Genomic DNA, 23,759 nt, shown 5'->3' on the forward strand with positions numbered 1-23,759 from the left:
GGAAGTTTTTTTATATAAACACTATTTTGAAACACATGTAGTATTTTCTCTTGTATCTTTCACCTGCATTGCTATTCTCAGAACTATATGACAGCTGCTGGGGAGAGGCAAATCACTCCCACAATGGGACACTACTTCACAGCCATCAGATGGCTATAATTATAAGGATAATAACAAGTATTGTCAATGACACAGAAATCTGTGCGTTTCTTCCATGATTTGCATTTTTCATGAGCTTTTAAAATCTGTTTAAGCAGGCAGAGAGAACAGACAGAGCTCCTCCATCCTCTAGTTCACTCTCCAAATGCCTGCAATAGCTGGGGCTGGGCAAGGCCAAAGCCGGGCACCCAGAACTTAATCCAGGTCTCTCACATGGGTAGCAGGGACTCAAGTACTGGTGCCATCTCCGCCATCTCCCAGTGTGCACATTAGCAGGAAGCTAGAATCAGAAGTAGAGCTGGACCTTAAACCAGACACTCTGATGGGAAATAACAGCATCCCAAGAGATATGGTAAGCACTCTGCCAAACACCTGCCCCCATGATCTTTTTGAAGACTCCTTATATGCATAAATGTCAAAAATTTTTGCACCAAAATAAACTTATTTCATTCCATTTTCCATGAACTTTTTGAAGTCCCCATCTGTACCCAAGAAAGTTGACAACATAGATCCATACAAAACCTTATGCATAAGTGTTCATAACAGTATCATTTATGATGGCCACAAAGTGGAAAGAACCTAATTGTCCATTAACTGATTAATGAATAAACTAAGAGTGGTAATTCATAGAATGAAATATAGTCATCCAAAAAATGAAAGCTGAAGTAGTGAAATGTAATACAATGTGGATGCACCCTGAGAACATTTTGCTAAGTGAAATACGCCAGTCATAAAGGGCCACATGTTTTATGATTCCACTTATAGGAACTGTACAAAATACGCAAACCTAGAGAAGCAGAGAGCAGATCTGTGGTTGCTGAGGGTCTGGGAGGAGAGACGGAAGGGAAGTGACTGTTAATAGCTAGAGGTTTCATGTCCTAAAATTGACTGTGCTGACTTTGTGAACATACTTAAAAACCAAGGAACTGTACCTTTTTTGTAAGAGTGGATTGTGTGGGATGTGAATTATATCTCAATAAAGCTGTTACCAGAAAGAAAAAAGAAGTGATGATAGAGCGGTATCCAACCCCCATTTAATTGTGTGTGGCGCCTGCTCCCTCTGATCATCTTCATCTAGGGCTAATGATAGGAAATGACCTCTTTGTTTCTCAGGCCTCCTGTTGTCTCCGTTTCCAAAATCTGATTGACTACATCTACGAGGAAAACCAGAGAGACAAAAGCCCTGATCTTGAATTAATCTGCATCAACCCCCACGAATCTCATGGCAGTGAAGTTGATAGACTCAAGGCAAAGGAGAAGGCCCTGCGGAGGTAACAGGGGGCCTGCCACCGGCCAGCTTCGCGGAAGAGCCCCCTGCGCGATGAACCCTGGTCTTTAAGAATGTGTCATTTTGAAGTTGTGTTCCCTGTGAAGAAGTAAAAATTGGCCAAAGCAAACAGATGACAGTGCCTGGCAGATTTCATGAGATTGAAAAGCTCTCAGAAAATCAGTGATCTCACTGACCGAAAGTGGTAGTTTATGAACTCTGAACTAGCAGGATAATTCAGCAGTCCTATGTTGGAGAAATGTGTCCAGTAAGCAGAGCAGGGACCCTCTGTGTCCTGATAGGCTGGATTCACAAGTAATAACAGATAAAAATGTAAAAGGATTAAAACAATTTGTATATTCTATTTTAAGTTTAAACCACTTCTCTGATTGATCCATGTTTTTTTGATTTTGTAGAAAACAAGAGCAACAAATGGCCAAAAATTTTGCAAAAAAAGCTGAATACACAAATTTATCTGAAGGTGAGTTTATCACTGCTGATATTATAGACTAGCTGTGCAGCATCAGAAAGATGTTTGAAAAAGAGATAAAATCTATACATTATAAAAATATTGAAAATTTTCACTTCTAAGCATTACTCAAAGTGGGTCAGAAAATCTGGTGTTTCAGGCATCTGGATTGTGGCGTTCTTAGTCTTCATCTAATTGTTATTATTGATTGAATTCAACTAGCAACATTTATAGAGCACTTCATAGAAGGCCGCAGAGTTTTCAAGTTCATCAGCTCCTGTTTGATTATGCACACATTCCATTTTGTTTTCAAATTTGGGTCTGGAAAATGTCAAAAATCAATCAGATTGGGCCGGCGCCGCGGCTCACTAGGCTAATCCTCCGCCTAGCGGCGCCGGCACACTGGGTTCTAGTCCCGGTTGGGGCACCGGATTCTGTCCCGGTTGCCCCTCTTCCAGGCCAGCTCTCTGCTGTGGCCAGGGAGTGCAGTGGAGGATGGCCCAGGTGCTTGGGCCCTGCACCCCATGGGAGACCAGGAAAAGCACCTGGCTCCTGGCTCCTGCCATCGGATCAGCGCGGTGCGCCGGCCGTGGCGGCCATTGGAGGGTGAACCAACGGCAAAGGAAGACCTTTCTCTCTGTCTCTCTCTCTCACCGTCCACTCTGCCTGTCAAAAAATAAATAAATAAATAAATAAATAAAAAAATCAATCAGATTACTTTCTTCATATACTGGTTTTGTCGGTTGGCTGGCCAGTATAACTGTAGCACTGGTACAGTTGGAGAATCATTGTATGACTGGCCAGTATAACTGTAGCACTGGTACAGTTGGAGAATCATTGTATGACTGGCCAGTATAACTGTAGCACTGGTACAGTTGGAGAATCATTGTAGGAGAAGGTGCTGCTCGTGTTGTGGCTCAGCGGGTTAAGCCACTGCTTCCCATGACAGCATCCCATACCCAGGTGCCGATTAGATTCCCGGCTGCTGCACTCCCTAACCAGCGCCCTGCTAACGTGCCTGGGAAAGCAGAGGAAGATGACCCAAGCGGGCCCCTGCTACCCATGTAGGAGACCTGGATGGAGTTCCCAGCTCCTGGCTTCAGCCTGGCCCAGCAGTGGCCATTGTGGTCATTTGGGGAGTGAACCAGTGTATGAAATGTTTCTCTCTCTGTGTTTATTGCATTTCAAACAAACAAACAAAAAAAAACAAATCTCAGAAGTCTAGAATTTGTATCCTTGCTTTTCTTCTTACAGGCTGTCTGATTTTGGGTAAATTACTTAACCTTTCTGAGCACCAGGCTCCTCCTTTACTGCTCAGTTATTGAACAAACACTTAGGGAGCAGGAGGGTAGCCCAGCGGTTAAGGTGCCTGCACCCCGCCCTGGAGTGCCTGGGTTCCGCTGCAGGCTCTAGCTCCTGGTTCCGGATCCCTGCTCCAGCTTCCTGCCAGTGAAGCCCCTGGGAGGCAGCAGTCACGCTTCCCACGGTTGAACTCCTGCACTCACGCGGGAGACCTATGCTGCTCTCTCTGCCTCCCAACTAAATAAAAATTTTAAAATACCTAGAGAAGACACATTTTTTTTGTAATTAAATCCCTAATACTACGTAAGTTTCTTGATACTGTTTCTCGCCAAAACTAAAGGCCAAAAAATGCCATTTAGTGAAAAGGATCTTTTTCTTCTTTTAACCAAAGAATGTTCTCACTTTTTTTCTAAAGGTTTATTTTTATTTACTTGAAAGGTATCGTTAGAGAGAGAGAAAGAAAGAGAGAGGGAGGGAGAGAGGGAGGGAGCGATCTTCCAACTGCTGGTTCACTCCCCAAATGGCCGCAATGGCTGGGGCTGGGCCAGACTGAAGGCAGGAGCCCAGAGCTTTTCCAGGGTTTCCCAACATGGGTGCAGAGGCCCAAGCACTTGGGCTATCTTCCATTGCTTTCCCAGGCCATTACCGGGGAGCTGGATCAGAAGTGGAGCAGCTGAGACTCAAACTGGTGCCCATCTGGGCTGTTGGCGTCGCAGGCTGTGGCTTAATCTGCTTTGCCAAAACACCTGTGCCTCTCCTCACATTTTTGTTTTAACAAAAGTACTCCCTTACTAACATAATGATGGTCCTCATTTTTTTCCTTAAGAACTCTGGTGAATCAATGGTTTGTAATGGTATTTGGAATTATACTTTAGAAGAAAGGTTTATTAAATGCTAAACATGTATGTAATTATTTTCCCATTAGATCCAAAGCATTTAAAAACAATTTCCTATCAACTTTCCATGGATGTCCCAGAAAAAAAGAGAGCTGATGAGAGTCTATTTGATCTACAACTAAGCAGTAGCATATCCATTGTTTGCTGTGATTCTAAGAGTGTATGTGGAAAGGTAATGGAAGTATTTTTACTCACTATTTTTAAAATTGTGTCAATGTTTAAAGATCATTTTGCCATATTCACTTCATATGTAGATACTATATATACACATACAGTTTTTCTTGAAAACAAGGATATTAATATCATATAACACGGGGTTCATGACAGTGATCATAAAGTGAGGAAAAAGGAGTGTATTGTCATGTGGGTAGTGTAATTCAATGAAGAAAGTATTTATAACTATGTACCAAATAGGATGACATCCACACTTTATGCCAAGTAGTAGACTCCACACACAAGAGAAAACCTGCTATCCATTTTACCTAAAATTGTAAAAGTTCTTATGAAGCTTAGAGAACATGATACATTTAACTATTTTCCAAAAGAATTGGTACAGACTCTGCTTTGTGATTTCTTCTAGGTTTATAACAATGTCTTAACAAATGTTTTGGTTAAAACCTTTTCATTTTAAAATGTGATAGCTGGGGGCTAGCGCTGTGGCATAGCAGGTAAGGCTGCTACCTACAGTGCCGGGATCCCATATGGGCATCAGTTTGAGTCCCAGTTGCTCCGTTTCCGAACCAGCTCTCTGCTGTGGCCTGGGAAAGCAGTAGAAGATGGTCGAGTCCCTGAGCCTCTGCACCCCTGTGCCCACATTGGAGACCTGGAAGAAGCTCCTGGCTCCTGGCTTCGGATCAGCAGAGCTCCCCGGCCATTGTGACCACCTGGGGAGTGAAGCAGCAGATGGAAGACCTTTCTCTCTCTCATTCTCTCTGTCTCTGCCTCTCTGTAGCTCTGCCTTTCAAGTGAATAAACAAATCTTTAAAAAAAAAAAAGCCAACTATTAAAAAATGTGATAGCTGCATGTGTTAGAACTTGCACTGTGCTAGACTTGCACTGCCCAATATGGTAGCAGTATGATACATGACTATTTAAACTTAAATTCATTAAAATTAATAAAATCTAAAATGTAAGGCTTCAGTCACACTAAGTGTATCTCAAGTCCTAGACAGCTGTGTGTGACTAATGGTTACACACTGCAGTGCCAACATAGAACATTTTTCTTGTCATAAAAAGTTCTAGTAGATAACAGTGTTCTAGACCTTTTTCCTTCCATAGGTCTCTGTTAACATCCTTGTAATCATATTATATATGTTAGCCTTTTTTTCAAGATTTATTTATTTATTTGAAAGGCAGAGTTACAGAGAAGCAGAGGCAGAGAGAGAGAATGAGAAAAGTCTTCCATCTGCTGGTTCACTCCACAAACGGCTGCAATGGCTGGAGCTGGGCCAATCTGAAGCCAGCAGCCAGGAGCTTCTTCCAGGTCTCCCATGGAGATGCAGAGGCCCAAGCACTTGGGCCATCTTCTAGTGCTTTTCCAGGGCATAGCAGAGAGCTGGATCAGAAGTAGAGCAGCAGGGACTTGAACTGGCACGCATATAGGATGCAGGCACCAAAGGTGCCAGCCCCTGTGTATGTTAACTTTTATCTACTCTTAAACTTAGTTGGAAAAATATGCTTTCCAGGATGGGTGCTTGTTGTAGCAGTTAGCATGCTGCTTGGGTTGCCCGTATCCCATATCAGAGTGCCTGGCTTCAAATGCTGGCTCTGCCTTCAATTCCAGTTTCTTGCTAATGTACAGCCTGAGAGGCAGCAGGTGGTGACTGGAGTACGTGAGTCCCTGCCACCCATGTGGGAAACCTGAATTGATTTCAGAATCCTGACTCAGCCTAGCCCTGACCCAGCTCTTATAGGGGCTTGGAGAGTGAGTCAAGGAAGGGCTCTGTCTCTGTCCCTCTCCCTTTCAAATAAAAATAAATAAGTAAGTAAGCAAGTAAGTAAAAAAAATTTTTTTGAATAGTTAATGAAAGCAAACTAATCCTTCAAAAATATTTTATGAGGTATTATATAGTATTCATTGTTAGGACTCACTAGGTCACTGAGACAGAAATGGTTAACTTCATACCTGGCAAACCAAGTCCCAAGGAGTGACTCTGAAGATGTCACGGTGGAATTTGTGTGTGTGTGTGTGTGAGAGAGAGAGAGAGAGAGATGTCGCTCCCCCTCTTCGTGGAGGAGCAACACTGAACCCTGCGCTGTTCTTTCGTCTGCTCGGCCTTCCCCGGGTTTGCTGCTGGTTCTTCCCGGGTTGGCTACTATCCCTTCCACCTCCGTGGAAGGGCAGTTCCCCCTGGCCGCATTCCCCACTTCCGCAGGGGAGCGGCACACCGCCGGCCGGCTTTCTCGGGGGCTGCACGGGTTCCCTTAGATGTTCCCCATAGATGTTCCTCGTGCATGCCGTCTCTCTCCTCCTTTATAGTCCTCCTCCGCCAATCCTAACTCGGCTGCCCACACGCCGAGTACGCTGCTCTCCTCCAATCAATAGCAAGTCCTACAGTTTATTGGTTGAACTGGAGGCAGCTGTGCGGAAGCTGTTTACTTCTCTCCCAGCGCCATATTATGGGAGAGCAGATGCATAGAATAAGTCTTAATTCCAGTAACAGTCTAGTCCGGTTTGCTCCCCACAAGAGAGAGAGAGAGATTTATTTGAGAAGCAGAGTTAGAGAGAGAGGGAGAGACAGAGAGAAAGGTCTTCCATTCACTGGTACACTCCCCAAATGGCAGCCAAGGCTGGAGCTGAGCCAATCCAAAGCCAGGAGCCAGGAGCTTCTGCTGGGTCTCCCACACAGGTGCAGGGGAACAAATATTTGGGCCATCTTCTGCTGCTTTCCCAGGTGCAATAGCAGGGAACTGGATTGAATATGGAGCATCCAGGACTGGACCCGGGGCCCATATGAGATGCCAGTGCTGCAGGTGGAGGCTTAGCCCACTACACCACAGTGCCAAACCCCATGGTGGAATTTTGTGGCCTATGATTCTGCTGGTTCTGACTCTCACTAAGCCTACCTGTCTGGGACATCCTGGGCTGATAAGGGCATACATCATAAATGGGTGACTTTCAGTGGCTCTGTCAAGCCACCCAAGATGTCAAAAGGAAAGAAGGCCAAGGGGAAGGAAGTGGCCCCAGCCCCTGCTGTCGTGAAGAGCAGAGGGCCAAGAAGGTGGGAAGTCCTGTGTTTGAGAAAAGACCTAAGAACTTTGGCATTGGACAGCACATCCAGCCCAAGAGGGACCTCACCCATTTTGTCAAATGCCCTCACTATATCCGGCTACAGCAGCTGAAGGTGCCTCCTGCCATTAACCAATCCATGGATCACACTGCCAAGCTGGAAAAGGTCAAGGCTAAAGAACTCGCCACAAAGCTGGGATAAATGTGCACTGTCTAGTTCCCTGTACATAATAATAAAGATTCTCATAAAAAAAAAAAAAAAAAAAAAAAAAAAAAAAAAAAAAAAAACCTGGGGGATTCCAAGATGGCAGAATAAGGAACAACATACAGCACTAGGAAGTCATTGTCAATCAAGAACTAGAAAACCACAGTAGAAATTCTACGAAAGGAAGAGGAACACCGTGGGCCTGTGTGCACCACGGAAGGTGCAGACACGCAGCACAGACACAGGCACGACACACGACTGCAGCAGCCAAGAGCTGGAGGAAGCACCAGCTTTGGAGACTGAGGTGAGATCCCACTGCAGCAATCCGTGCCACTGGTGCTATAGCCGGAGGGAGAGCATGCCATGAATCCAGCCCGGAGCCTTAAGGGGGAGAGGGCACCTGCAGACGCAATAAAAAAAGTGGGGGAGACGACATTCTCTCACCTCACCCCTCCAACAATGGCACTCGGCAACTGGCTGGGAGGGGCAGGTGCTATTTCGGTCATAAGTGGCAGCTGCACAAGCCGTTGTGCATGTGCGCAGCAACATGGCATCTTCTCAGCAGGACTGGTGGCAGCAGCTCTGGTGCACCTGGCGGGGAGAAGGCAACGTTCAGCCAGTGTGTGTGCGTGTGATCAGGGATTCTAGCAGAGGGAAAAATCCGCATTCCCCACTGCCTGAGTCTGGCTGGGGGACTGATGGGGACTGGGCTCCCATGTAAGACTGTGAGGTGCCCCCAGCCTTCCCAGGCTCCAGGACTCAAGCCGCCTAGGCAGAGCACCCAGAGGAAGCTGGCTCAGGGAACATCTGCCTCTCTGTGGACCAGATAGGCTGGCAGGGTGGAATGGATCCTCTGCACCCTGTGACTGTGGGAGCCTAATGTGATGAGACTTTGGGGACTCTGTGGCTGCACGAGAGGGTGCAGGGTGTAGCTGGGTCTCTGGGGCAATCGTGAGTGGCACCACACTCTCAGAGCTCCCTGATGCCTGGGGTAGGTCACTGCAGTGGGATCTGTGCTTGGAGTGAGGACTGTGCAGATCATTTGTGTGATTCATATGGCAACGTAGACAAGGGCGGAACCCGCTGGGGGCTAACACCCAGGCATTGACCACCTTGGAGGAGAGGGGTTAGGGTGTGATTACACCAACAGAGTTGACCATACCCCCCACTCTGTTAACAAGAGGAAATCTACCACAACCAACTTGGGCGTCACCCTGGATACTCGCCCCACCCTGGAGCACTGACCAGAGCTCCCTGGCCACATCCAGCATGCACTTCTGGGTATTCACTGAAAGTGCAGACATTCCACTAAGCCACAGATGAACAGTTCAAAGTTATCTTGTATAAGCCATCAGAGGAAAAAACTAACAAGTATCTCCATAAATACCTAAAAACAAATGCAGAAATTCAAGAAACAAGAATAAAGACAACATGACCTCCCCCAAAGGAACATAACAACAATTCGACATTAGAATGTGATGAAGAGATTGATGAAACACCTGAAATGGAATTCAAAAGGTTTATCATAGGATTACTCCAAAGCAATCAAAAGTAAATCCATGAACTAAAGAAATTCATACATGACAGGAATGAAAATTTTCCCATGAAATTGAGATTTTTTAAAAGAGAAATCAAAATGCAATATTAGAAATGAAGAAGTCAATAGATCAAATAAAATTGCAGTGGAAAGCCTAAACAACAAACTTGGTGAGGCAGAAGAAAGAATATCAGAGCTAGAAGACCAATCTTTGGAAATTTTTCAGTTTGGCAAAAAAAAAAAAAAAAAAGAAGAAGAAGGAGGAGGAGGAAGTGGAAGAAGAAGAGGAGGAGGAGGAGAAGAATAAATCAGGAAAATTAAAAACAGTGTTGGAGACATATGGGAGACTATCAAACAACCCAACATACAGATTTTAGGAGTTTCTGAAAGCGTTAAAAAAAAAAAAAGTGAGAGAGAGAATGGATTAGAAGGCTGTTTTAGTGAAATAATCACAGAAAACTTCCCTAATTTGGAGAAAGAGATGTCCAAGTACACAAAGCACATAGAACTCCTAATAGGGGCTGGCGCTGTGGCATAGCAGATAAAGCCACCGCCTACAGTGCCATTTGGGTGCTGGTTCAAGTCCCAGCTGCTTCTCTTCCTATCCAGCTCTCTGCTATGGCCTGGAAATGCAGTGAATGATGGCCCAAGTCCTTGGGTCCCTGCACCCAAACGGGAGACCTGGAAGAAGCTCCAGGATCCTGGCTTCAGATCTGCTCAGCTCCAGCCATTTCAGCCATTTGGGGAGTGAAACAGCAAATGGAAAACCTCTTTCTCTCTCTCTCTCTTTTTGTTCCTCTCTCTCTCTCTCTCTCTCTCTCTCTCTCTCTTTGCCTTTTCCTCTCCATAAGTCTGCTTTCAAATAAAAAATTAATCTTAAAAAAAAAAAAAAAAGACCTCCTGGCCAGTGCCGCGGCTCAATAGGCTAATCCTCCACCTGTGGCGCCAGCACACCGGGTTCTAGTCACAGTCAGGGCACCAGATTCTGTCCCGGTTGCCCCTCTTCCAGGCCAGCTCTCTTCTGTGGCCCGAGAATGCAGTGGAGGATTTCCCAAGTGCTTGGGCCCTGCACCCGCATGGGAGACCAGGAGAAGCACCTGGCTCCTGGCTTCGGATCAGCGCATTGTGCCAGCCTCAGTGCGCCGGCCGCAGCGGCCATTGCGGGGGTAAACCAACGGAAAAGGAAGACCTTTTTCTCTACCTCTCTCTCTCACTGTCCACTCTGTCTGTCAAAAAAAAAAAAAAAAAAAAAAAGAAGAAGAAGAAGAAGAAAAAGAAATGATTTGTATCACTGGCAGGCAACAGCATTCACTGATACACTTAGTGCTTTGTGTGTGAAACAAGTAACAGTCCCGTGTTCTGCTCTTTTCTCTGGTGCCAGGTTGTGAGGGACGAGTTCCTGGAGAAGCACTATAAACATGGGAGCAAGTTTCTGACTTCATTTCCAGATGGCACAATGCAAATATTGTATCCTTTCTTCCAAAAAGTTATTTTTGTTAGCTTCACTTTCTTTAAAAAACAGAAAAAAATATACAGAAAAAGCATTACCTCTAAAATTCTAGTGCCCAGAGGAAAGCTGGTAGCATTTTTAAACATAGCTTTCCTTATTTTTTCCTATGAGCATATACAAGGGTGCTTCAAGAAGTTCTTGAAAAAAATGGAATTAAAAGTATGAGTTTATTTTGGTGCAAAAAAAATTGAAATCCTTGCATATTGTTTTCATAATACACATTTCCCATGTATCATGAAGTCTTTTTGCACCCAAATAAATTAATACTTCTAACTTCATTTTTCCACAAATGGTTTTAAGTATGCCCATATGGATCTTTAAAAATCAACTGTTATGCAATATATTCATATCTTATAACTGGTCCTTTTATATAATAGATGTTATGAGTATATAATATGCAATAAATATAGATATGGCAGTACTTTTATAATCACATAGTATTTCATTATAGCAATGTATGAGGATGCTTCTAAAAGTTCATGGAAAATGTTCATATTATTTCCATCCATGAACTTTCTGAATTACCCTTGTACTATATCATCCATTTAACCTGTCCCCCATGACTGAACAAAGATGGTTTCACAATTTTTGCTGCTGTATATAATAGCTAAATGAACAGCTTTGTGTACACTTACTGTATATTATCTTGAATTAAATATCTAGGAGCAGAAATTATGGGAAAGAAATTCAGGCATTCTAAAGCTTTGATGGAGTGTTGCCTCCCAAATGGATACACGTTTACACATGCCTGAGCAGTTTGTTACTTTTTAACACCAAAACTCAACATCCTTTTATGGAACCCTAAGTTACTGATTGCTTGGACTTCTGCCCCATGGCCAGGCCATTTGATATTTTGGCACAAAGTTCATTTAGTATCTTGAGGAAAGTAAAAAACATGCAAGCAAAAAATGAGGCACCATTTTTCATGAACCAAGGGCCTTCCTTTTTAGAGGAAATTTTTAGTCGTAGTTTCCTAAATGTTTAACTATAATTATCAATAATAAATCAGAAAAATGGCTTTCACAACACAGGAGGCAAATTGAATTTTTAGTTCCTTAGGCCCATATATATTTAAAAACCTGAAGCAATGTTCCCGATTTTATTAGTTATCATTTCTTTCCCTGACTTTAATTCTTTTTTTAAGATTTATTTATTTATTTATTTGAAAGTCAGAGTTACACAGAGAGAGGAGAGGCAGAGAGAGAAAGAGAGAGAGAGGTCTTCCATCTGCCAGTTCACTCCCCAGTTGTCCACAACCGCTGGAGCTGTGCTGATCCGAAGCCAGGAGTCAGGAGCTTCTTCCCGGTCTCCCATGTGGACGCAGGGGCACAAGGACTTGGGCCATCTTCTACTGCTTCCCCAGGCCATAGCAGAGAGCTAGATCAGAAGTGGTGCAGCAGGGAATCGAACCGGCACCCATATAGGATGCCGGCACGGCAGGCAGTGGCTTTAACCCACTGCGCCACAAAGCCAGCTCCTGACTTTAATTTTTTTTTTTTTTTTTTTTTGACAGGCAGAGTGGACAGTGAGAGAGAGAGACAGAGAGAAAGGTCTTCCTTTGCTGTTGGTTCACCCTCCAATGGCCACCGCGGCTGGCGCGCTGCGGCCGACGCCCCGCACTGATCCGATGGCAGGAGCCAGGTACTTATCCTGGTCTCCCATGGGGTGCAGGGCCCAAGCACCTGGGCCATCCTCCACTGCACTCCCGGGCCACAGCAGAGAGCTGGCCTGGAAGAGGGGCAACCGGGACAGAATCCGGCGCCCTGACCGGGACTAGAACCCGGTGTGCCGGCGCCACAAGGCGGAGGATTAGCCTAGTGAGCCACGGCGCCGGCCTGACTTTAATTCTTAACTCTCTTGAAGGTTGTGATGGATTTTCAAAATGACTCAGAATCAATCTTGTATTTATTGTATCTCCAGATTTCTCATCAGCCTAAACATGGACTGAGTATGAGTATTAACAGTGAATTAGCCTCCGTATATATTTTTGCTGCTATTATAAATGGAATTATAAAAATTTCAATTTATTTTTATTTATTTGAAAGGCAGAGAGCTGGAAAAAGATAGATCTTCCATCCACTGATTTGTCCTCCAAATGTCCTCAATTGCAAGGGTTGGGCCAGGCCAAAGCCAGGAGCCAGAAACTAAATCTAGATCTCCTCTGTAGGTGTCAGGGACCCAAGTACTTGAACCATCATTTGCTGTCTCCCAGGGTGTCCAGCAGGAGGCTGGATCAGAAGTGGAGCCAGGACTCAAAACCAGGCTCTCCGATGTGAGATAGAGGTGTCCTAAACAGCATCTTTACAACGCTGCACCAAACACCCATCCCAGAACTGTTTTCTGAATTTCATTCTCAGAATGCTCAGTGCTCATGTGTAAAAATACAATGTATTTCTTGGAGCCTACCACTCTGAAGTCATGTATTGTTCTCTGAATTCCTTAGGATTTTCCGTATACAAGAGCATGTCATCTGCAGAGGCACCACTGTACTTCCCTTCCCAAGCTGATTCCTTTCATTTCTTTTTCTTCCCTGGACTTTCTGTGATCAAAACAACATTGACTAGAAGTGGAAAGAGTGGACATCTCTGTTTAGTGTCTGATCTTTGGGGAAAAGCATCCAATCATTCATCATTAAGCATGATTTTAACTGTAGGTTTTTCGTAGATGCCTTTATCATGTTGAAGACAGTCCCTTCTATTTGAAGTCTATCGAGTCTTTTTGACAAAAGTGTGTTGGGGTTTTTCCAAATGCTTTTTCTGTGATTATTGAGATGATCATGTGTTTTTGCTCTTTATTGATATATATATATTTTTTTTTTTTTGACAGGCAGAGTGGACAGTGAGAGAGAGAGACAGAGAGAGAAAGGTCTTCCTTTGCCGCTGGTTCACCCTCCAATGGCCGCCGCTGCAGCCGGCGCACCGCGCTGATCCTGGCAGGAGCCAGGAGCCAGGTGCTTTTCCTGGTCTCCCATGGGGTGCAGGGCCCAAGCACCTGGGCCATCCTCCACTGCACTCCCTGGCCATAGCAGAGAGCTGGCCTGGAAGAGGTGCAACCGGGACAGAATCCGGCGCCCCAACCGGGACTAGAACCCGGTGTGCCGGCGCCGCAAGGTGGAGGATTAGCCTATTGAGCCACGGCGCCGGCTATCTTTATTGATATATTACATTAATTGATTTTCAGATATTAAACTAACATTCCATTCTTGAGATGAATCCCACTTCATCATGGTACATAATTCTTTTTATATATTGTTAGATTCCATTTGCTGGTGTTTTTTGAGTATTCTTGTATCTCATAAATATATAATATATATTTTTTATTTATTTAAAAGGCAGAGTTACAGAAATGCAGAGGCAGAGAGAGAGAGAGAGAGAGAGAGAGAAAGGTTTTCTAACTGCTGGTTCATTCCCCAAGTAGCCACAATGGCTGGAGCTGGGCTGATCTGAAGCCAGGAGCCAGGAGCTTCCTCCAAGTCTCCCACGCAGGTGCCGGGACCCAAGGACCTGGGCCATCTTCCACTGCTTTCCTAGGTCATAGCACAGAGCTGGATCGGAAGTAGAGCAGCCAGGACTCGAACCAGCGCCCATATAGGATGCCAGCACTATGGGCTGCAGTTTAACCCACTACGCCACAGAACAGCCCCCCCCCAATAAATACATTTTAATCCACATAAAAAGCATAAAAATTGTTAATAATAGTATCTCTTATTTTCAGAATGCTATATAATTAGAAAGTACCCTTTCATAAACTGAATTTATTCCCAGAACAGTTAGGACCATTAGAACAACTCATACAACCTTATCTGAGTTCAGCTATCCATCTGGAAACCTAGCCATCGTCCGAGTGCCCAACAGGATAAATGGTTTCACTAGTATAGTTCAAGAAGATATGTCTACTAACCCCTCCATCCTGGCAGTGTTGGACTCCTCTGGCAAAAGTTCCTGCTATCATCCCAATGGAAATGTCTGGTAGGCGTCTAGGTTCCTCCTGCTGCCATTTTTACTTTTCTTGTATTTTATTTTATTTGAGAGAGAGAGAGAGCCACCACCAGCTGGTTCACTCCCCAAGTGCCTGTAATGGCCAGGGCTGGGCTGGGGCTGAAACTAGGAAGTGGGAACTAAGAAGTGAATCAAGATCTCCCAGGGGTAGCAGGAGCCCAATTGCTTGAGCCATTTGTCCACATCAGCAGGAAGCTGGAGTCAAGAGCTTGAACCAGAAATCAAACCCAGGCTCTCTGATATGGGATGCACAACCTTTAACCACTAGGCTAATGCCAACCTCCATTTTATTTTTGATTTTGTGGGAAAAAATTATAAATGTTAAGAATGGCTTTAAGTGATCTATTTAAGTTAGGGTCATTAGGTAGAAATGTTCAACTAAGAAGCATTTTTTAAAGATTTGTTTATTTATTTGAAAGGCAAAGTTAGAGAGAGTGAGAGGGACGGAGAGAGAGAGAGAGATCTTCCATCCACTAGTTCACTCTCCAAATGGCCACAATGCCTAGGGGACTGACCAGACCAAAGCCAGGAGCTCCACCTGGGTCTCTCATGTGGGTGGGAGGGTATCAAGTACTTAGACCATCTTCCACTGCTTTCCCAGATGCTTTAGCAGGGAGCAGGGTTGGAAGTGGAGCAATGTGGATTCAAACCAGCCCCATATGACCACGTTGGTGTTGCACGCAACGTCTTAACCCAATGCGCCATAACACTGGCTCCAGAAGAATTTCCATTCCATATGCAACTCAATGGGAAAATTCCAAGCAACTACACAAAACAAGGCTCATCATATTCTTTCTATAAAGGTTCTAGTCCCAGTTGAGGCGCTGGATTCTGTCCCAGTTGCCCCTCTTCCAGGCCAGCTCTCTGCTGTGGCCCGGGAAGGCAGTGGAGGATGGCCCAAGTGCTTTGGCCCTGCACCCCATGGGAGACCAGGAGAAGCACCTGGCTCCTGCCATCGGATCAGCGTGGTGCGCCAGCCGCGGCAGCCATTGGAGGGTGAACCAACAGCAAAGGAAGACCTTTCTCTCTGTGTCTCACTGTCCACTCTGCCTGTCAAAAAAAAAAAAAAAAAAGTAAAAAGTAAATATGAACTGGGGCCGGCGTTGTGGTGCAGCGGATTAAAGCCCCAGTCTGAAGGATCAGCATCCCAAATAGGCATTGGTTCAAGTCCTGGCTGCTCCCCCTTTAATCCTCTCCCTGCTTATGCACCTGGGAAAACAGCAGAGGATGGCCCAAGCACTTGAGCCCCTGTACTCATGTGGGAGATCTGGAAGAAGCTCCTGGCTCCAGATTGGCTCACCTCTGGCCATTGCAGCTATCTGGGGAGGAAACCAACAGATGGAAGATCTCTCTCTCTCTGTCTCTACTTCTTTCTGTAACTCTTTCAAATAAAAAAAAATCTTTTAAGAAAAAGAAAATATGAACTATACAATGGCGCAATTGTTATTGAGATACATTCCCTTCTTTAAATCTTCTTTTTAAAAAGATTTATTTATTTATTTGAAAGTCAGAATTACAGAGAGAGAGGGAGAGACCCAGAGATCTTCCATCCCCTGGCTCATTGGCCAGGGCTGGGCCAGGCTGAAGCCAGGAACAAGGAGCTTCATCTGGGTCTCCCCTGTGGGTTCAGGGGCCCAAGCACTCAGGCCATCCTCTGGGGCTTTCCCAGGCACATTAGCAGGGAGCTGGATCAGAAGTAGAGCAGCTGGGACTGGAACATGGATGCCAACACTGCAGGTGGCAGCTTAACCTGCTATACCCCAGTGCTGGCCCCAAGATACACTCCTAACTTGTAAGCTTCCTTTAGCCACAACCAACAATAGTAACACACACACAAAATCTCTGAAAGAATTAAGTTCCTGATCCCATTTTGATCGACTAACATACATACTCTATGGGTTCATATTATATCATGTAGCCTAACAAAGTGAAATTTGGATTCACTATGATTAACACCTTTTGAGCTTTTCAGAAAGAGATATTCATCCCTCTAAATTATTTACAGGTGTCAAGACTCTCATCTTGCCAATAATTGGCCAATTGGGCCCCTGCCAGTACTTGAGATACAGTGACTTATTTGTGTTTACCTAGCAGTCAGTCCATTACCACCAAACATACTGGAAAATTTTGACTTAACGTTCGGAATTCAGTGGCAATTCTATGCTACATTTGGTGGAGTGCTTTACTGTCACCCGAAGTCAATGAGAGCTGGACTACAGATTCTAGACTGCATGAAGCCACCTGACCCACAAACCACACCTCTGGCAGGCTGGCGGCTCCTTGATCCGCTCAACACCCCCTGTATCTGCCTCTTGAGCAGCAAGTACATTCCCTCTGCTACAGGACGCCAAGTTCCTTGAAAAAACACACCATGAACTTGTGCCACCACCTGGCAATCTGTCTGTACAAGGCAAAGAATGTATATTAAATTCAAAAAGGACCAGCTTACCCAGATAATGTCAGCCAAGTATTATTTTCACTCATATTTCAAGATAAAACTAAATTTCTCCTTTCCTAAGTCTGCTAAGATAATCATCTCAATTCCTCCTTTGTGTCTTTGCTATTAGGTTCCTATCACTAATCAATACTGGGGAGATAAGATTTTTTTATCTTACTTTTGGGGAACCCACATGACCAAGTCTGTCTCTTTCTTTTCTCTGTTCTATTTTATTTGAAAGGCAGACAGAGATCTTCCAACCACTCATTGACTCACCAAAGGTCTGTAACAGCCAGGGCTGGGCCAGGCTGACGCCAGGAGCCTGGAATTCCATCCAGGCCTCCCATTAGGGAGTGCAAGCACTTGAGCTATCGCCTGCCGCCTCTCAGGGCGCACATCAGCAGGAAGCTGAACTAGAAGTGAAGTAGGCAGGCCTTGAGAACCTAGTACTCCAACATGGGACACAGGCATCCCAGTGGCTAATTAACCACTGCACCAAACGCTCAGCCAACTTACCTCACTAACAAAATAATTCACTAGCAAATTAAGCCAACTTTTTTTTTTAAGATTTATTTTATTTATTTGAAAGAGTTACAGAGAGAGGTAGAGACAGAGAGAGAGGTCTTCCATCCACTGACTGGTTCACTCCCCAGATGGCCGCAATGGCCAGAGCTGCGCTAATCTGAGGCCAGGAGCCAGGAGCTTCCTCTGGGTCTCCCACATGGGTGCAGGGGCCTAAGCACTTGGGCCACCTTCTACTGCTTTCCCAGGCCATAGCAGAGAGCTGGACTGGAAGAGGAGTAGCTGGGACTAGAACTGGCAACCATATAGGATGCCGGGGCTTCAGGCCAGGGCGTTAACCCACTGCACCACAGCACAGGCCCAGCCAACTTTCTAAGTCTCTCTAAGTTCTCTCCTCAAGGTGGGGGCTGTGATCCAGATTGGAGAGTCTGCTGAGACAACTGAGGAGAATGGCACAGTTAGTGCCACCAGATCTCAGCGTGTACAGGGCTCACTCTGTGTGCAGTGTAGTGAAATGTGGGGCACTCGTGGTCCTAGAGACTGGGGAGCCCCAGCTGGTCTGCATTCTTGCAGCTTCTGCTCCGTCACAGAGCTCTTCCCTCCGGCAAGGGTCACAGGCGCTCTCACCCAGCCCTCGGGGGAGGCCTCCCGGTCCTCAGTCTGAATTGGTGGGCTGCTAGAAACAGCTCTCCCGTACTGAGGCTGGCTCAGACTGCTCCGGAACTTACACCCATGGGCGAAAACCTAAGCTCTGGCCTCCTGTCCTTCAGAAACGGTCTCTCTCTTCTTTCCCAGACCAATACTTTTCCTGCTCCCTCTTCCTCCTTGCAGAACGCTTAGCCATCTTGGTTCCATCTTTTGGACTCATTTTAATTTATCAGTAGGGCCTCACATTGCACTCAGCACTTCAGATGAGTGTGGGACGTGGTGCTGGGATTATCACTCCTGAGAACCCCTGAGGTTCCCACTGCTCATATGCCATTAGCTAGCAGGACTGTCACTCTCCTTGTCTAGCCAGGGACAGGACTCACTCATCCCAGCATGGAATTGTAGTTACTGCTTGTGATTTTTTTATTTTCTTCCTCCCCAGGGTGTACATCAATATCTTGGGAGGTCAATATTCAGACCAAGCCGGCAACAGAGTGAGAGCTTGGAATTGGTCAAGTGTCCTTGCTTCCGCATCCTTTGTTTCATTTAAACCTGTCTTTCTGGCCTTGAACTGTTACGTTGGAATTCGCATCTTAGAACAGGACAAGATTTCTATCACTTTCCTAGCAATGGGCCGACAAGCAAGAATCAATGCTGGAACCAAAGTGAAGGTACGTACATTTGGAAAACATTCTAAAGCATTTACAGTATGAGTGAAGTAACTTCTGTTCATACTATTACTGATAATATTTACATATATATACCCTGCTATCCCTTAAGAATTTTGGAATTCAATGAAAAAACACAATGAAAGCTTCATGTGGGATTGGGGCAACACTGCTAATTTTCCTCTTCAGAAATTCCTTAGTTCAGACTTGGATCCAAGTAACACTTAATGAGTGTTTACTCTGGGACCGGTAGTGGTGTCGCTCTGGGGGCTTTGTCTTAGGATTTGCTACTGTGTTTTTCTCCAGGCTGTGGTAGAAAGTCCTGGACTGTTCCAGGAGACCGGGGTTCTTCTAATCATGTTCAAGACCGAACATGGGGCTCACCTTGTTAAAGACACTTCCTGATTCTCCTAGTCCTCCGCCCAGTTAGCACTGACCACATCCTCGGGGTTGTCCAAGAACCAGCCTTTACCATGTGCTTGCTGAGCCATGCTGCCTCACTTGGCCGCATGGCTGCCTTTCCTACTGGACGGTGAGTTCCTGAAGCATAGAATCCCTGTCTTACTGACTGCTCTGTCGCTAGTGCCTTGCACAGGGCATGGCCCAGAACACACTCAGCCACCGGCAAGAGTGCACCAGCATGAACATGGACTTCAGGTTACTTACAGAATCTCTAGTTCAGACCCCAGCTCCACCACTTGGCTAAAGTGAATGAACTAGCACTTCAGTCCCTCATTCATAAAATGGGCTGATTCCTAACTTATAGATTGCTGTGAAGATTCAATGAGAATGCAAAGCACCAGATGTGGTACCTGGCACTGAATAAGCACTTAGTAAATGTTAACTCAACACAGATACAGAGGTGGCCATAAATAGAGATTGATGTGTATGTATCTACATTTATAATGGATATAGTGTGTGACTTTGGACAAGTCCCTGGAACTCTAAAGACCTTTGTGTAACAATTTTTTTAAAAGATTTTATTTATTTATTTGGGAGGTAGAGTTATAGACAGTGAGAGGGACAGACAGAGAGAAAGGTCATCCATCTGCTGGTTAATTTGGTCCCCAAATGGCTGCAATGCCCAGAGCTGCACTGATCCAAAGCCAGGAGCTTTTTCTGGGTCTCCCACACGGGTGCAGGAGCCCAAGCTCTTGGGCCATCTTCCACTGCTTTCTCAGGCCATAGCAGAATGCTGGATTGGAAGAAGAGCAGGCGGGATTAGAACCAACGCCCATATGGGATGCCGTTGCCACAAGTGGAGTATTAATCTACTGCGCCACAGCACTGGCCCCAGTGTAACCAATTTTTAAAGGAAGATGGAGCTCCAAACTTCAGAAGTGTCTTCAACTTCTGAAAAGCCCGTACTTTTACATGCATAGAAAGAGGATCTCAGTGTTCAGCACGAGCAGGACTATCTTTTGAATATCAAACAAAAGGAAGTTTCAGATGCCGCTAACAGGAAGTGATGGTCCACGTTGTGCTAAGCACTATTCTAGCTATGCTCTGTTGGTCTAGCTAGGGCAGTCAGATGATTGGGCTCCAGACAAGTTTCTTTCCTGATTAGAAGCGTGGACCGTAGCCTCCCGTGGCACATTACACTCATGGTAAGTACATCCTGACCTGAAACATAACAGTGTTCTCAGTCAGATGCTTGGGGTTCCTGCTTCCTGATCCCTCCCCACTAGAAATGAACTTTTAGCCAACTTAAGTCATTTTGATGCAAAAAGAAGAATTTGATGTTCAAATATTTTACTTTTTTTCATTGTTGTCACAATCACCCTTTCTTTGGGTTTCTGAAAATGAATAAAATGACTGTGACTATATCCTCATATTTGAAGATTATTCAAATAATATGTAGAGGATAAAGATGAGACTCCCTCAGGGCCAATGCTGTGGCATAGCTGGTAAAGCCAACCTGGGAAAGCAGTAGAAAATGGCCCAAGTCCTTGAGCCACTGCACCCACGTGGGAAAACCCAGAGGAAGCTCCTAGCTCCTGGCTTCAAATCAGTGCAGCTCTGGCCCTTGCGGCCAATTAGGTAGTGAACCAGTGGATGGAAGACCTCTCTCCCTCTCTGCCTCTCCTCTCTCTGTGTAACTCTGACTTTCAAATAAATAAATAAATCCTTTTAAAAAACGAGACTGCCTTTCATATCTTCTTCTATTTTAACTCCCTTTCCCAAAGTAATCACCATCCCATGCTTGCTGGGTATTTATAAATTATTCATATACATTTTTAAAAAATAAGAATTAGATCAGACTATACTGACTGTATTCTTGGAGGCAGTTCTATTTACTTTTGTTTTCAACTTAAATGAAACAGAAGGTTTCTCCATGTCTGCATTTTCTGGAACACTGAAAATCTCTTTTAAATTGTTACATAATATTTCACGTGTCCTGGAGCTGATTTATGCTAAACCCGATGAGCTCTCGGCACATTGTACTCAGTCCACCTCTGCCTGGAAGCCTGCCTTCCCTTACCTCCAGGATCCTGCTCCCCCTTGCCACCCCCCACCCCCCACGTCACAGGCTGTGCTTAGCTCGCTTGGCTGGAATCAGGAGCCGGGCTGGGATGTGAACCCATGCATGAGATAGGAGATGCAGGCATCCCAACTGGGGTCTCCACTGCTTGGCCAAACGCCCGCTTCAGAAAGGGAGTTTAAACGACCCCCGGTCCTACCTTCTCTGAGCAAGACTGGCCCCCTCAGCGCCTTCCCAGTGGGCACTCCGCACACCATCCCGGGCGGGTGCACCCGGGAGAGGGGCTATTTGAAGCATCTGTGTTCTTCCCTCAGTAGATGCCCGCTACCTTACTTGATTACATTCCAAGCTCCGGGTGATTTCTCAGGTCTCCACAGCATTTCAGCTCTTTCTTTTTTTTTTTTTTTTTTTTTTTTTTTTTTTTTTTTTTTTGACAGGCAGAGTGGACAGTGAGAGACAGAGAGAGAAAGGTCTTCCCTTGCCGTTGGTTCACCCTCCAATGGCCGCCGCTGCAGCCGGCGCACCGCACTGATCCGATGGCAGGAGCCAGGATCCAGGTGCTTTTCCTGGTCTCCCGTGGGGTGCAGGGCCCAAGCACCTGGGCCATCCTCCACTGCACTCCCTGGCCATAGCAGAGAGCTGGCCTGGAAGAGGGGCAACCGGGACAGAATCCGGCGCCCCGACCGGGACTAGAACCTGACTAGACTCCAGCTGAGGGACTAGAACCCGGTGTGCCGGCGCCGCAAGGTGGAGGATTAGCCTATTGAGCCACGGCGCCGGCCCTCAGCTCTTTCTTAGGTTAGAATGACACCATCGCCCCTGGTTACAGATAACTAGACTGCTGCTCCTCGGTAGGGAACCGAAGCCCAAATGAGTGCCACCATTTGGCTCCTCCCATCTCCACAGTGTCACTCCCGTCTCTGAGCTGCCCTTTCTCCCTCTCTTTGCTGAAAAGCTGCTGCACCCCGAGGAGATTCCGATCTTCCGGTACCTGAACGGAGACGACCTGCTTCTGCTGGCCAAGTTAATAAAGATCCGACGCCTGTTTCATAAACTTGAAGGATGTACAAATTTTCCCTCAAGCCAGGTTTTGGGAAAACTAAAGCAACCTTCCTACCTGTCTTCGCTTTCTCTAAAACTAATTGCCCTCTGTCACAATTCTGGCATAAAGCGGGAGATCATGACGGCCATACGAAACATAATCAATGAAAATGTTTAAGAACCACGGTGCTTTCGTTGTTTTGTAGGAATTTTACTTTTTATTGGCGGGGGGAGGGGGAGGGAGGGTGGGAGGGAGTTGGGAGGCTTCCAAAACAGTTAACAGTGCAACCAGGAACTACGCAGAAATATGGGACGTTATAAACTCAGAACCCGCATCTGAGGTCGTTCATGGTTTAAACACTCTGGGTCAGAAAACTACAACTCAATTGCCTGACACCAGGAAACCAGCCACTCAGCCCAAGTACGAGAAAAGGAGAAAGCAGGGTGGGGTTAGAGGTTTCACTGAGCCACTGGGAGGGCTGGGCAAGTAACACCCTGACCGCCTGCCGGAACTGAAGGAATTCCAGGGAGCCCTGAAGTCAGTCCCTTGGAGGGGCAGGGGCCCAAGCAGTTGAGCCATCCATCATCGCCTTCCTCCCAAGTGCAATTAGCAGGAAGATAGATCAGAAGCACAGAGTAAGCGGGACTCAAACCACACTCTGCTATGGGATGCAGCCACCCCAAGAGGCAGCAGAGCCTTGTGTGCCCCAACGCACATCCCTGGTTTTATTTTGCTTGCACATATTTTAGGTTTTATGTGTCTATTTTTAGACAGATAAAAGGACCACCTGTCAAGAACATAGACAAATGTACTCCTTGTAACTGACAGGCCAAGAAATTAAATGTCTTGGAGAGAAGGACCAAGATAGCAGCTGAGAGCGATGCTTGGGTGATCACGTGGCCCGCAGACACCAATCTGAACGGCTATTTGCACATCAAGTCACCCGCACGAGAGACCTGGAAGCCAGTGCCGGGTTTTACTGAAACAGTAAGATGAGACCCGCTGAAGAAAGCAGGGAGCAAGGGGTTGCCTGTGTCACCCCTCTCCAGATCCAAGCTTGAGGGAGCAAGAGGGAACCAAGGCCAGCCCTTAGACTTGGAATCCAGCACCAGGCCTGCCATGATATAAACCAGGGCTCGGCAGGGCCCTGTGCCCCCCTACCTTCCCCCACAGGCTCCCATTTGCGAGTTGAGGTTTTGGACTTCCTTAGCCAGGTGGCTAAGAAACTGCCTCCACCTTCCCCCTCCCAGCCTCTGACAGACAGCGGAGCCCGACTCCAGCTGCCGGGGAGCAGGGCGAGAAAGGACACTCAGACACTTGCCTTGGAGCTCAGGCCTGGACCGGCACGGTGAGACTCGGAGCCTGGGGAAACCCGGAGGCCTCTAGCG

The 23,759-nt window shown here is 46.0% G+C and overlaps 1 protein-coding gene across 1 annotated transcript in view; it reads left to right on the plus strand.

The window, feature by feature from the left end:
• ERICH6 (glutamate rich 6) overlaps positions 1 to 22,548 on the plus strand; it is a 41,423-nt gene extending 18,875 nt beyond the window's left edge. The window contains exons 9-15 of the mRNA XM_089331399.1: positions 1,273 to 1,430; positions 1,843 to 1,907; positions 4,123 to 4,265; positions 10,446 to 10,531; positions 14,387 to 14,542; positions 18,622 to 18,850; positions 22,285 to 22,548. Of these exons, the coding sequence (XP_089187525.1) occupies positions 1,273 to 1,430; positions 1,843 to 1,907; positions 4,123 to 4,265; positions 10,446 to 10,531; positions 14,387 to 14,542; positions 18,622 to 18,850; positions 22,285 to 22,548 (1,101 nt within the window). The remainder of the gene's footprint in view (positions 1 to 1,272; positions 1,431 to 1,842; positions 1,908 to 4,122; positions 4,266 to 10,445; positions 10,532 to 14,386; positions 14,543 to 18,621; positions 18,851 to 22,284) is intronic.
• Positions 22,549 to 23,759: the final 1,211 nt, after the last annotated feature.

The sequence above is a fragment of the Oryctolagus cuniculus genome, chromosome 4 (genome assembly GCF_051225735.1).
Source record: "Oryctolagus cuniculus isolate XC-2025 breed Fujian yellow rabbit chromosome 4, ASM5122573v1, whole genome shotgun sequence".
Classification (NCBI taxonomy): domain Eukaryota; kingdom Metazoa; phylum Chordata; class Mammalia; order Lagomorpha; family Leporidae; genus Oryctolagus; species Oryctolagus cuniculus.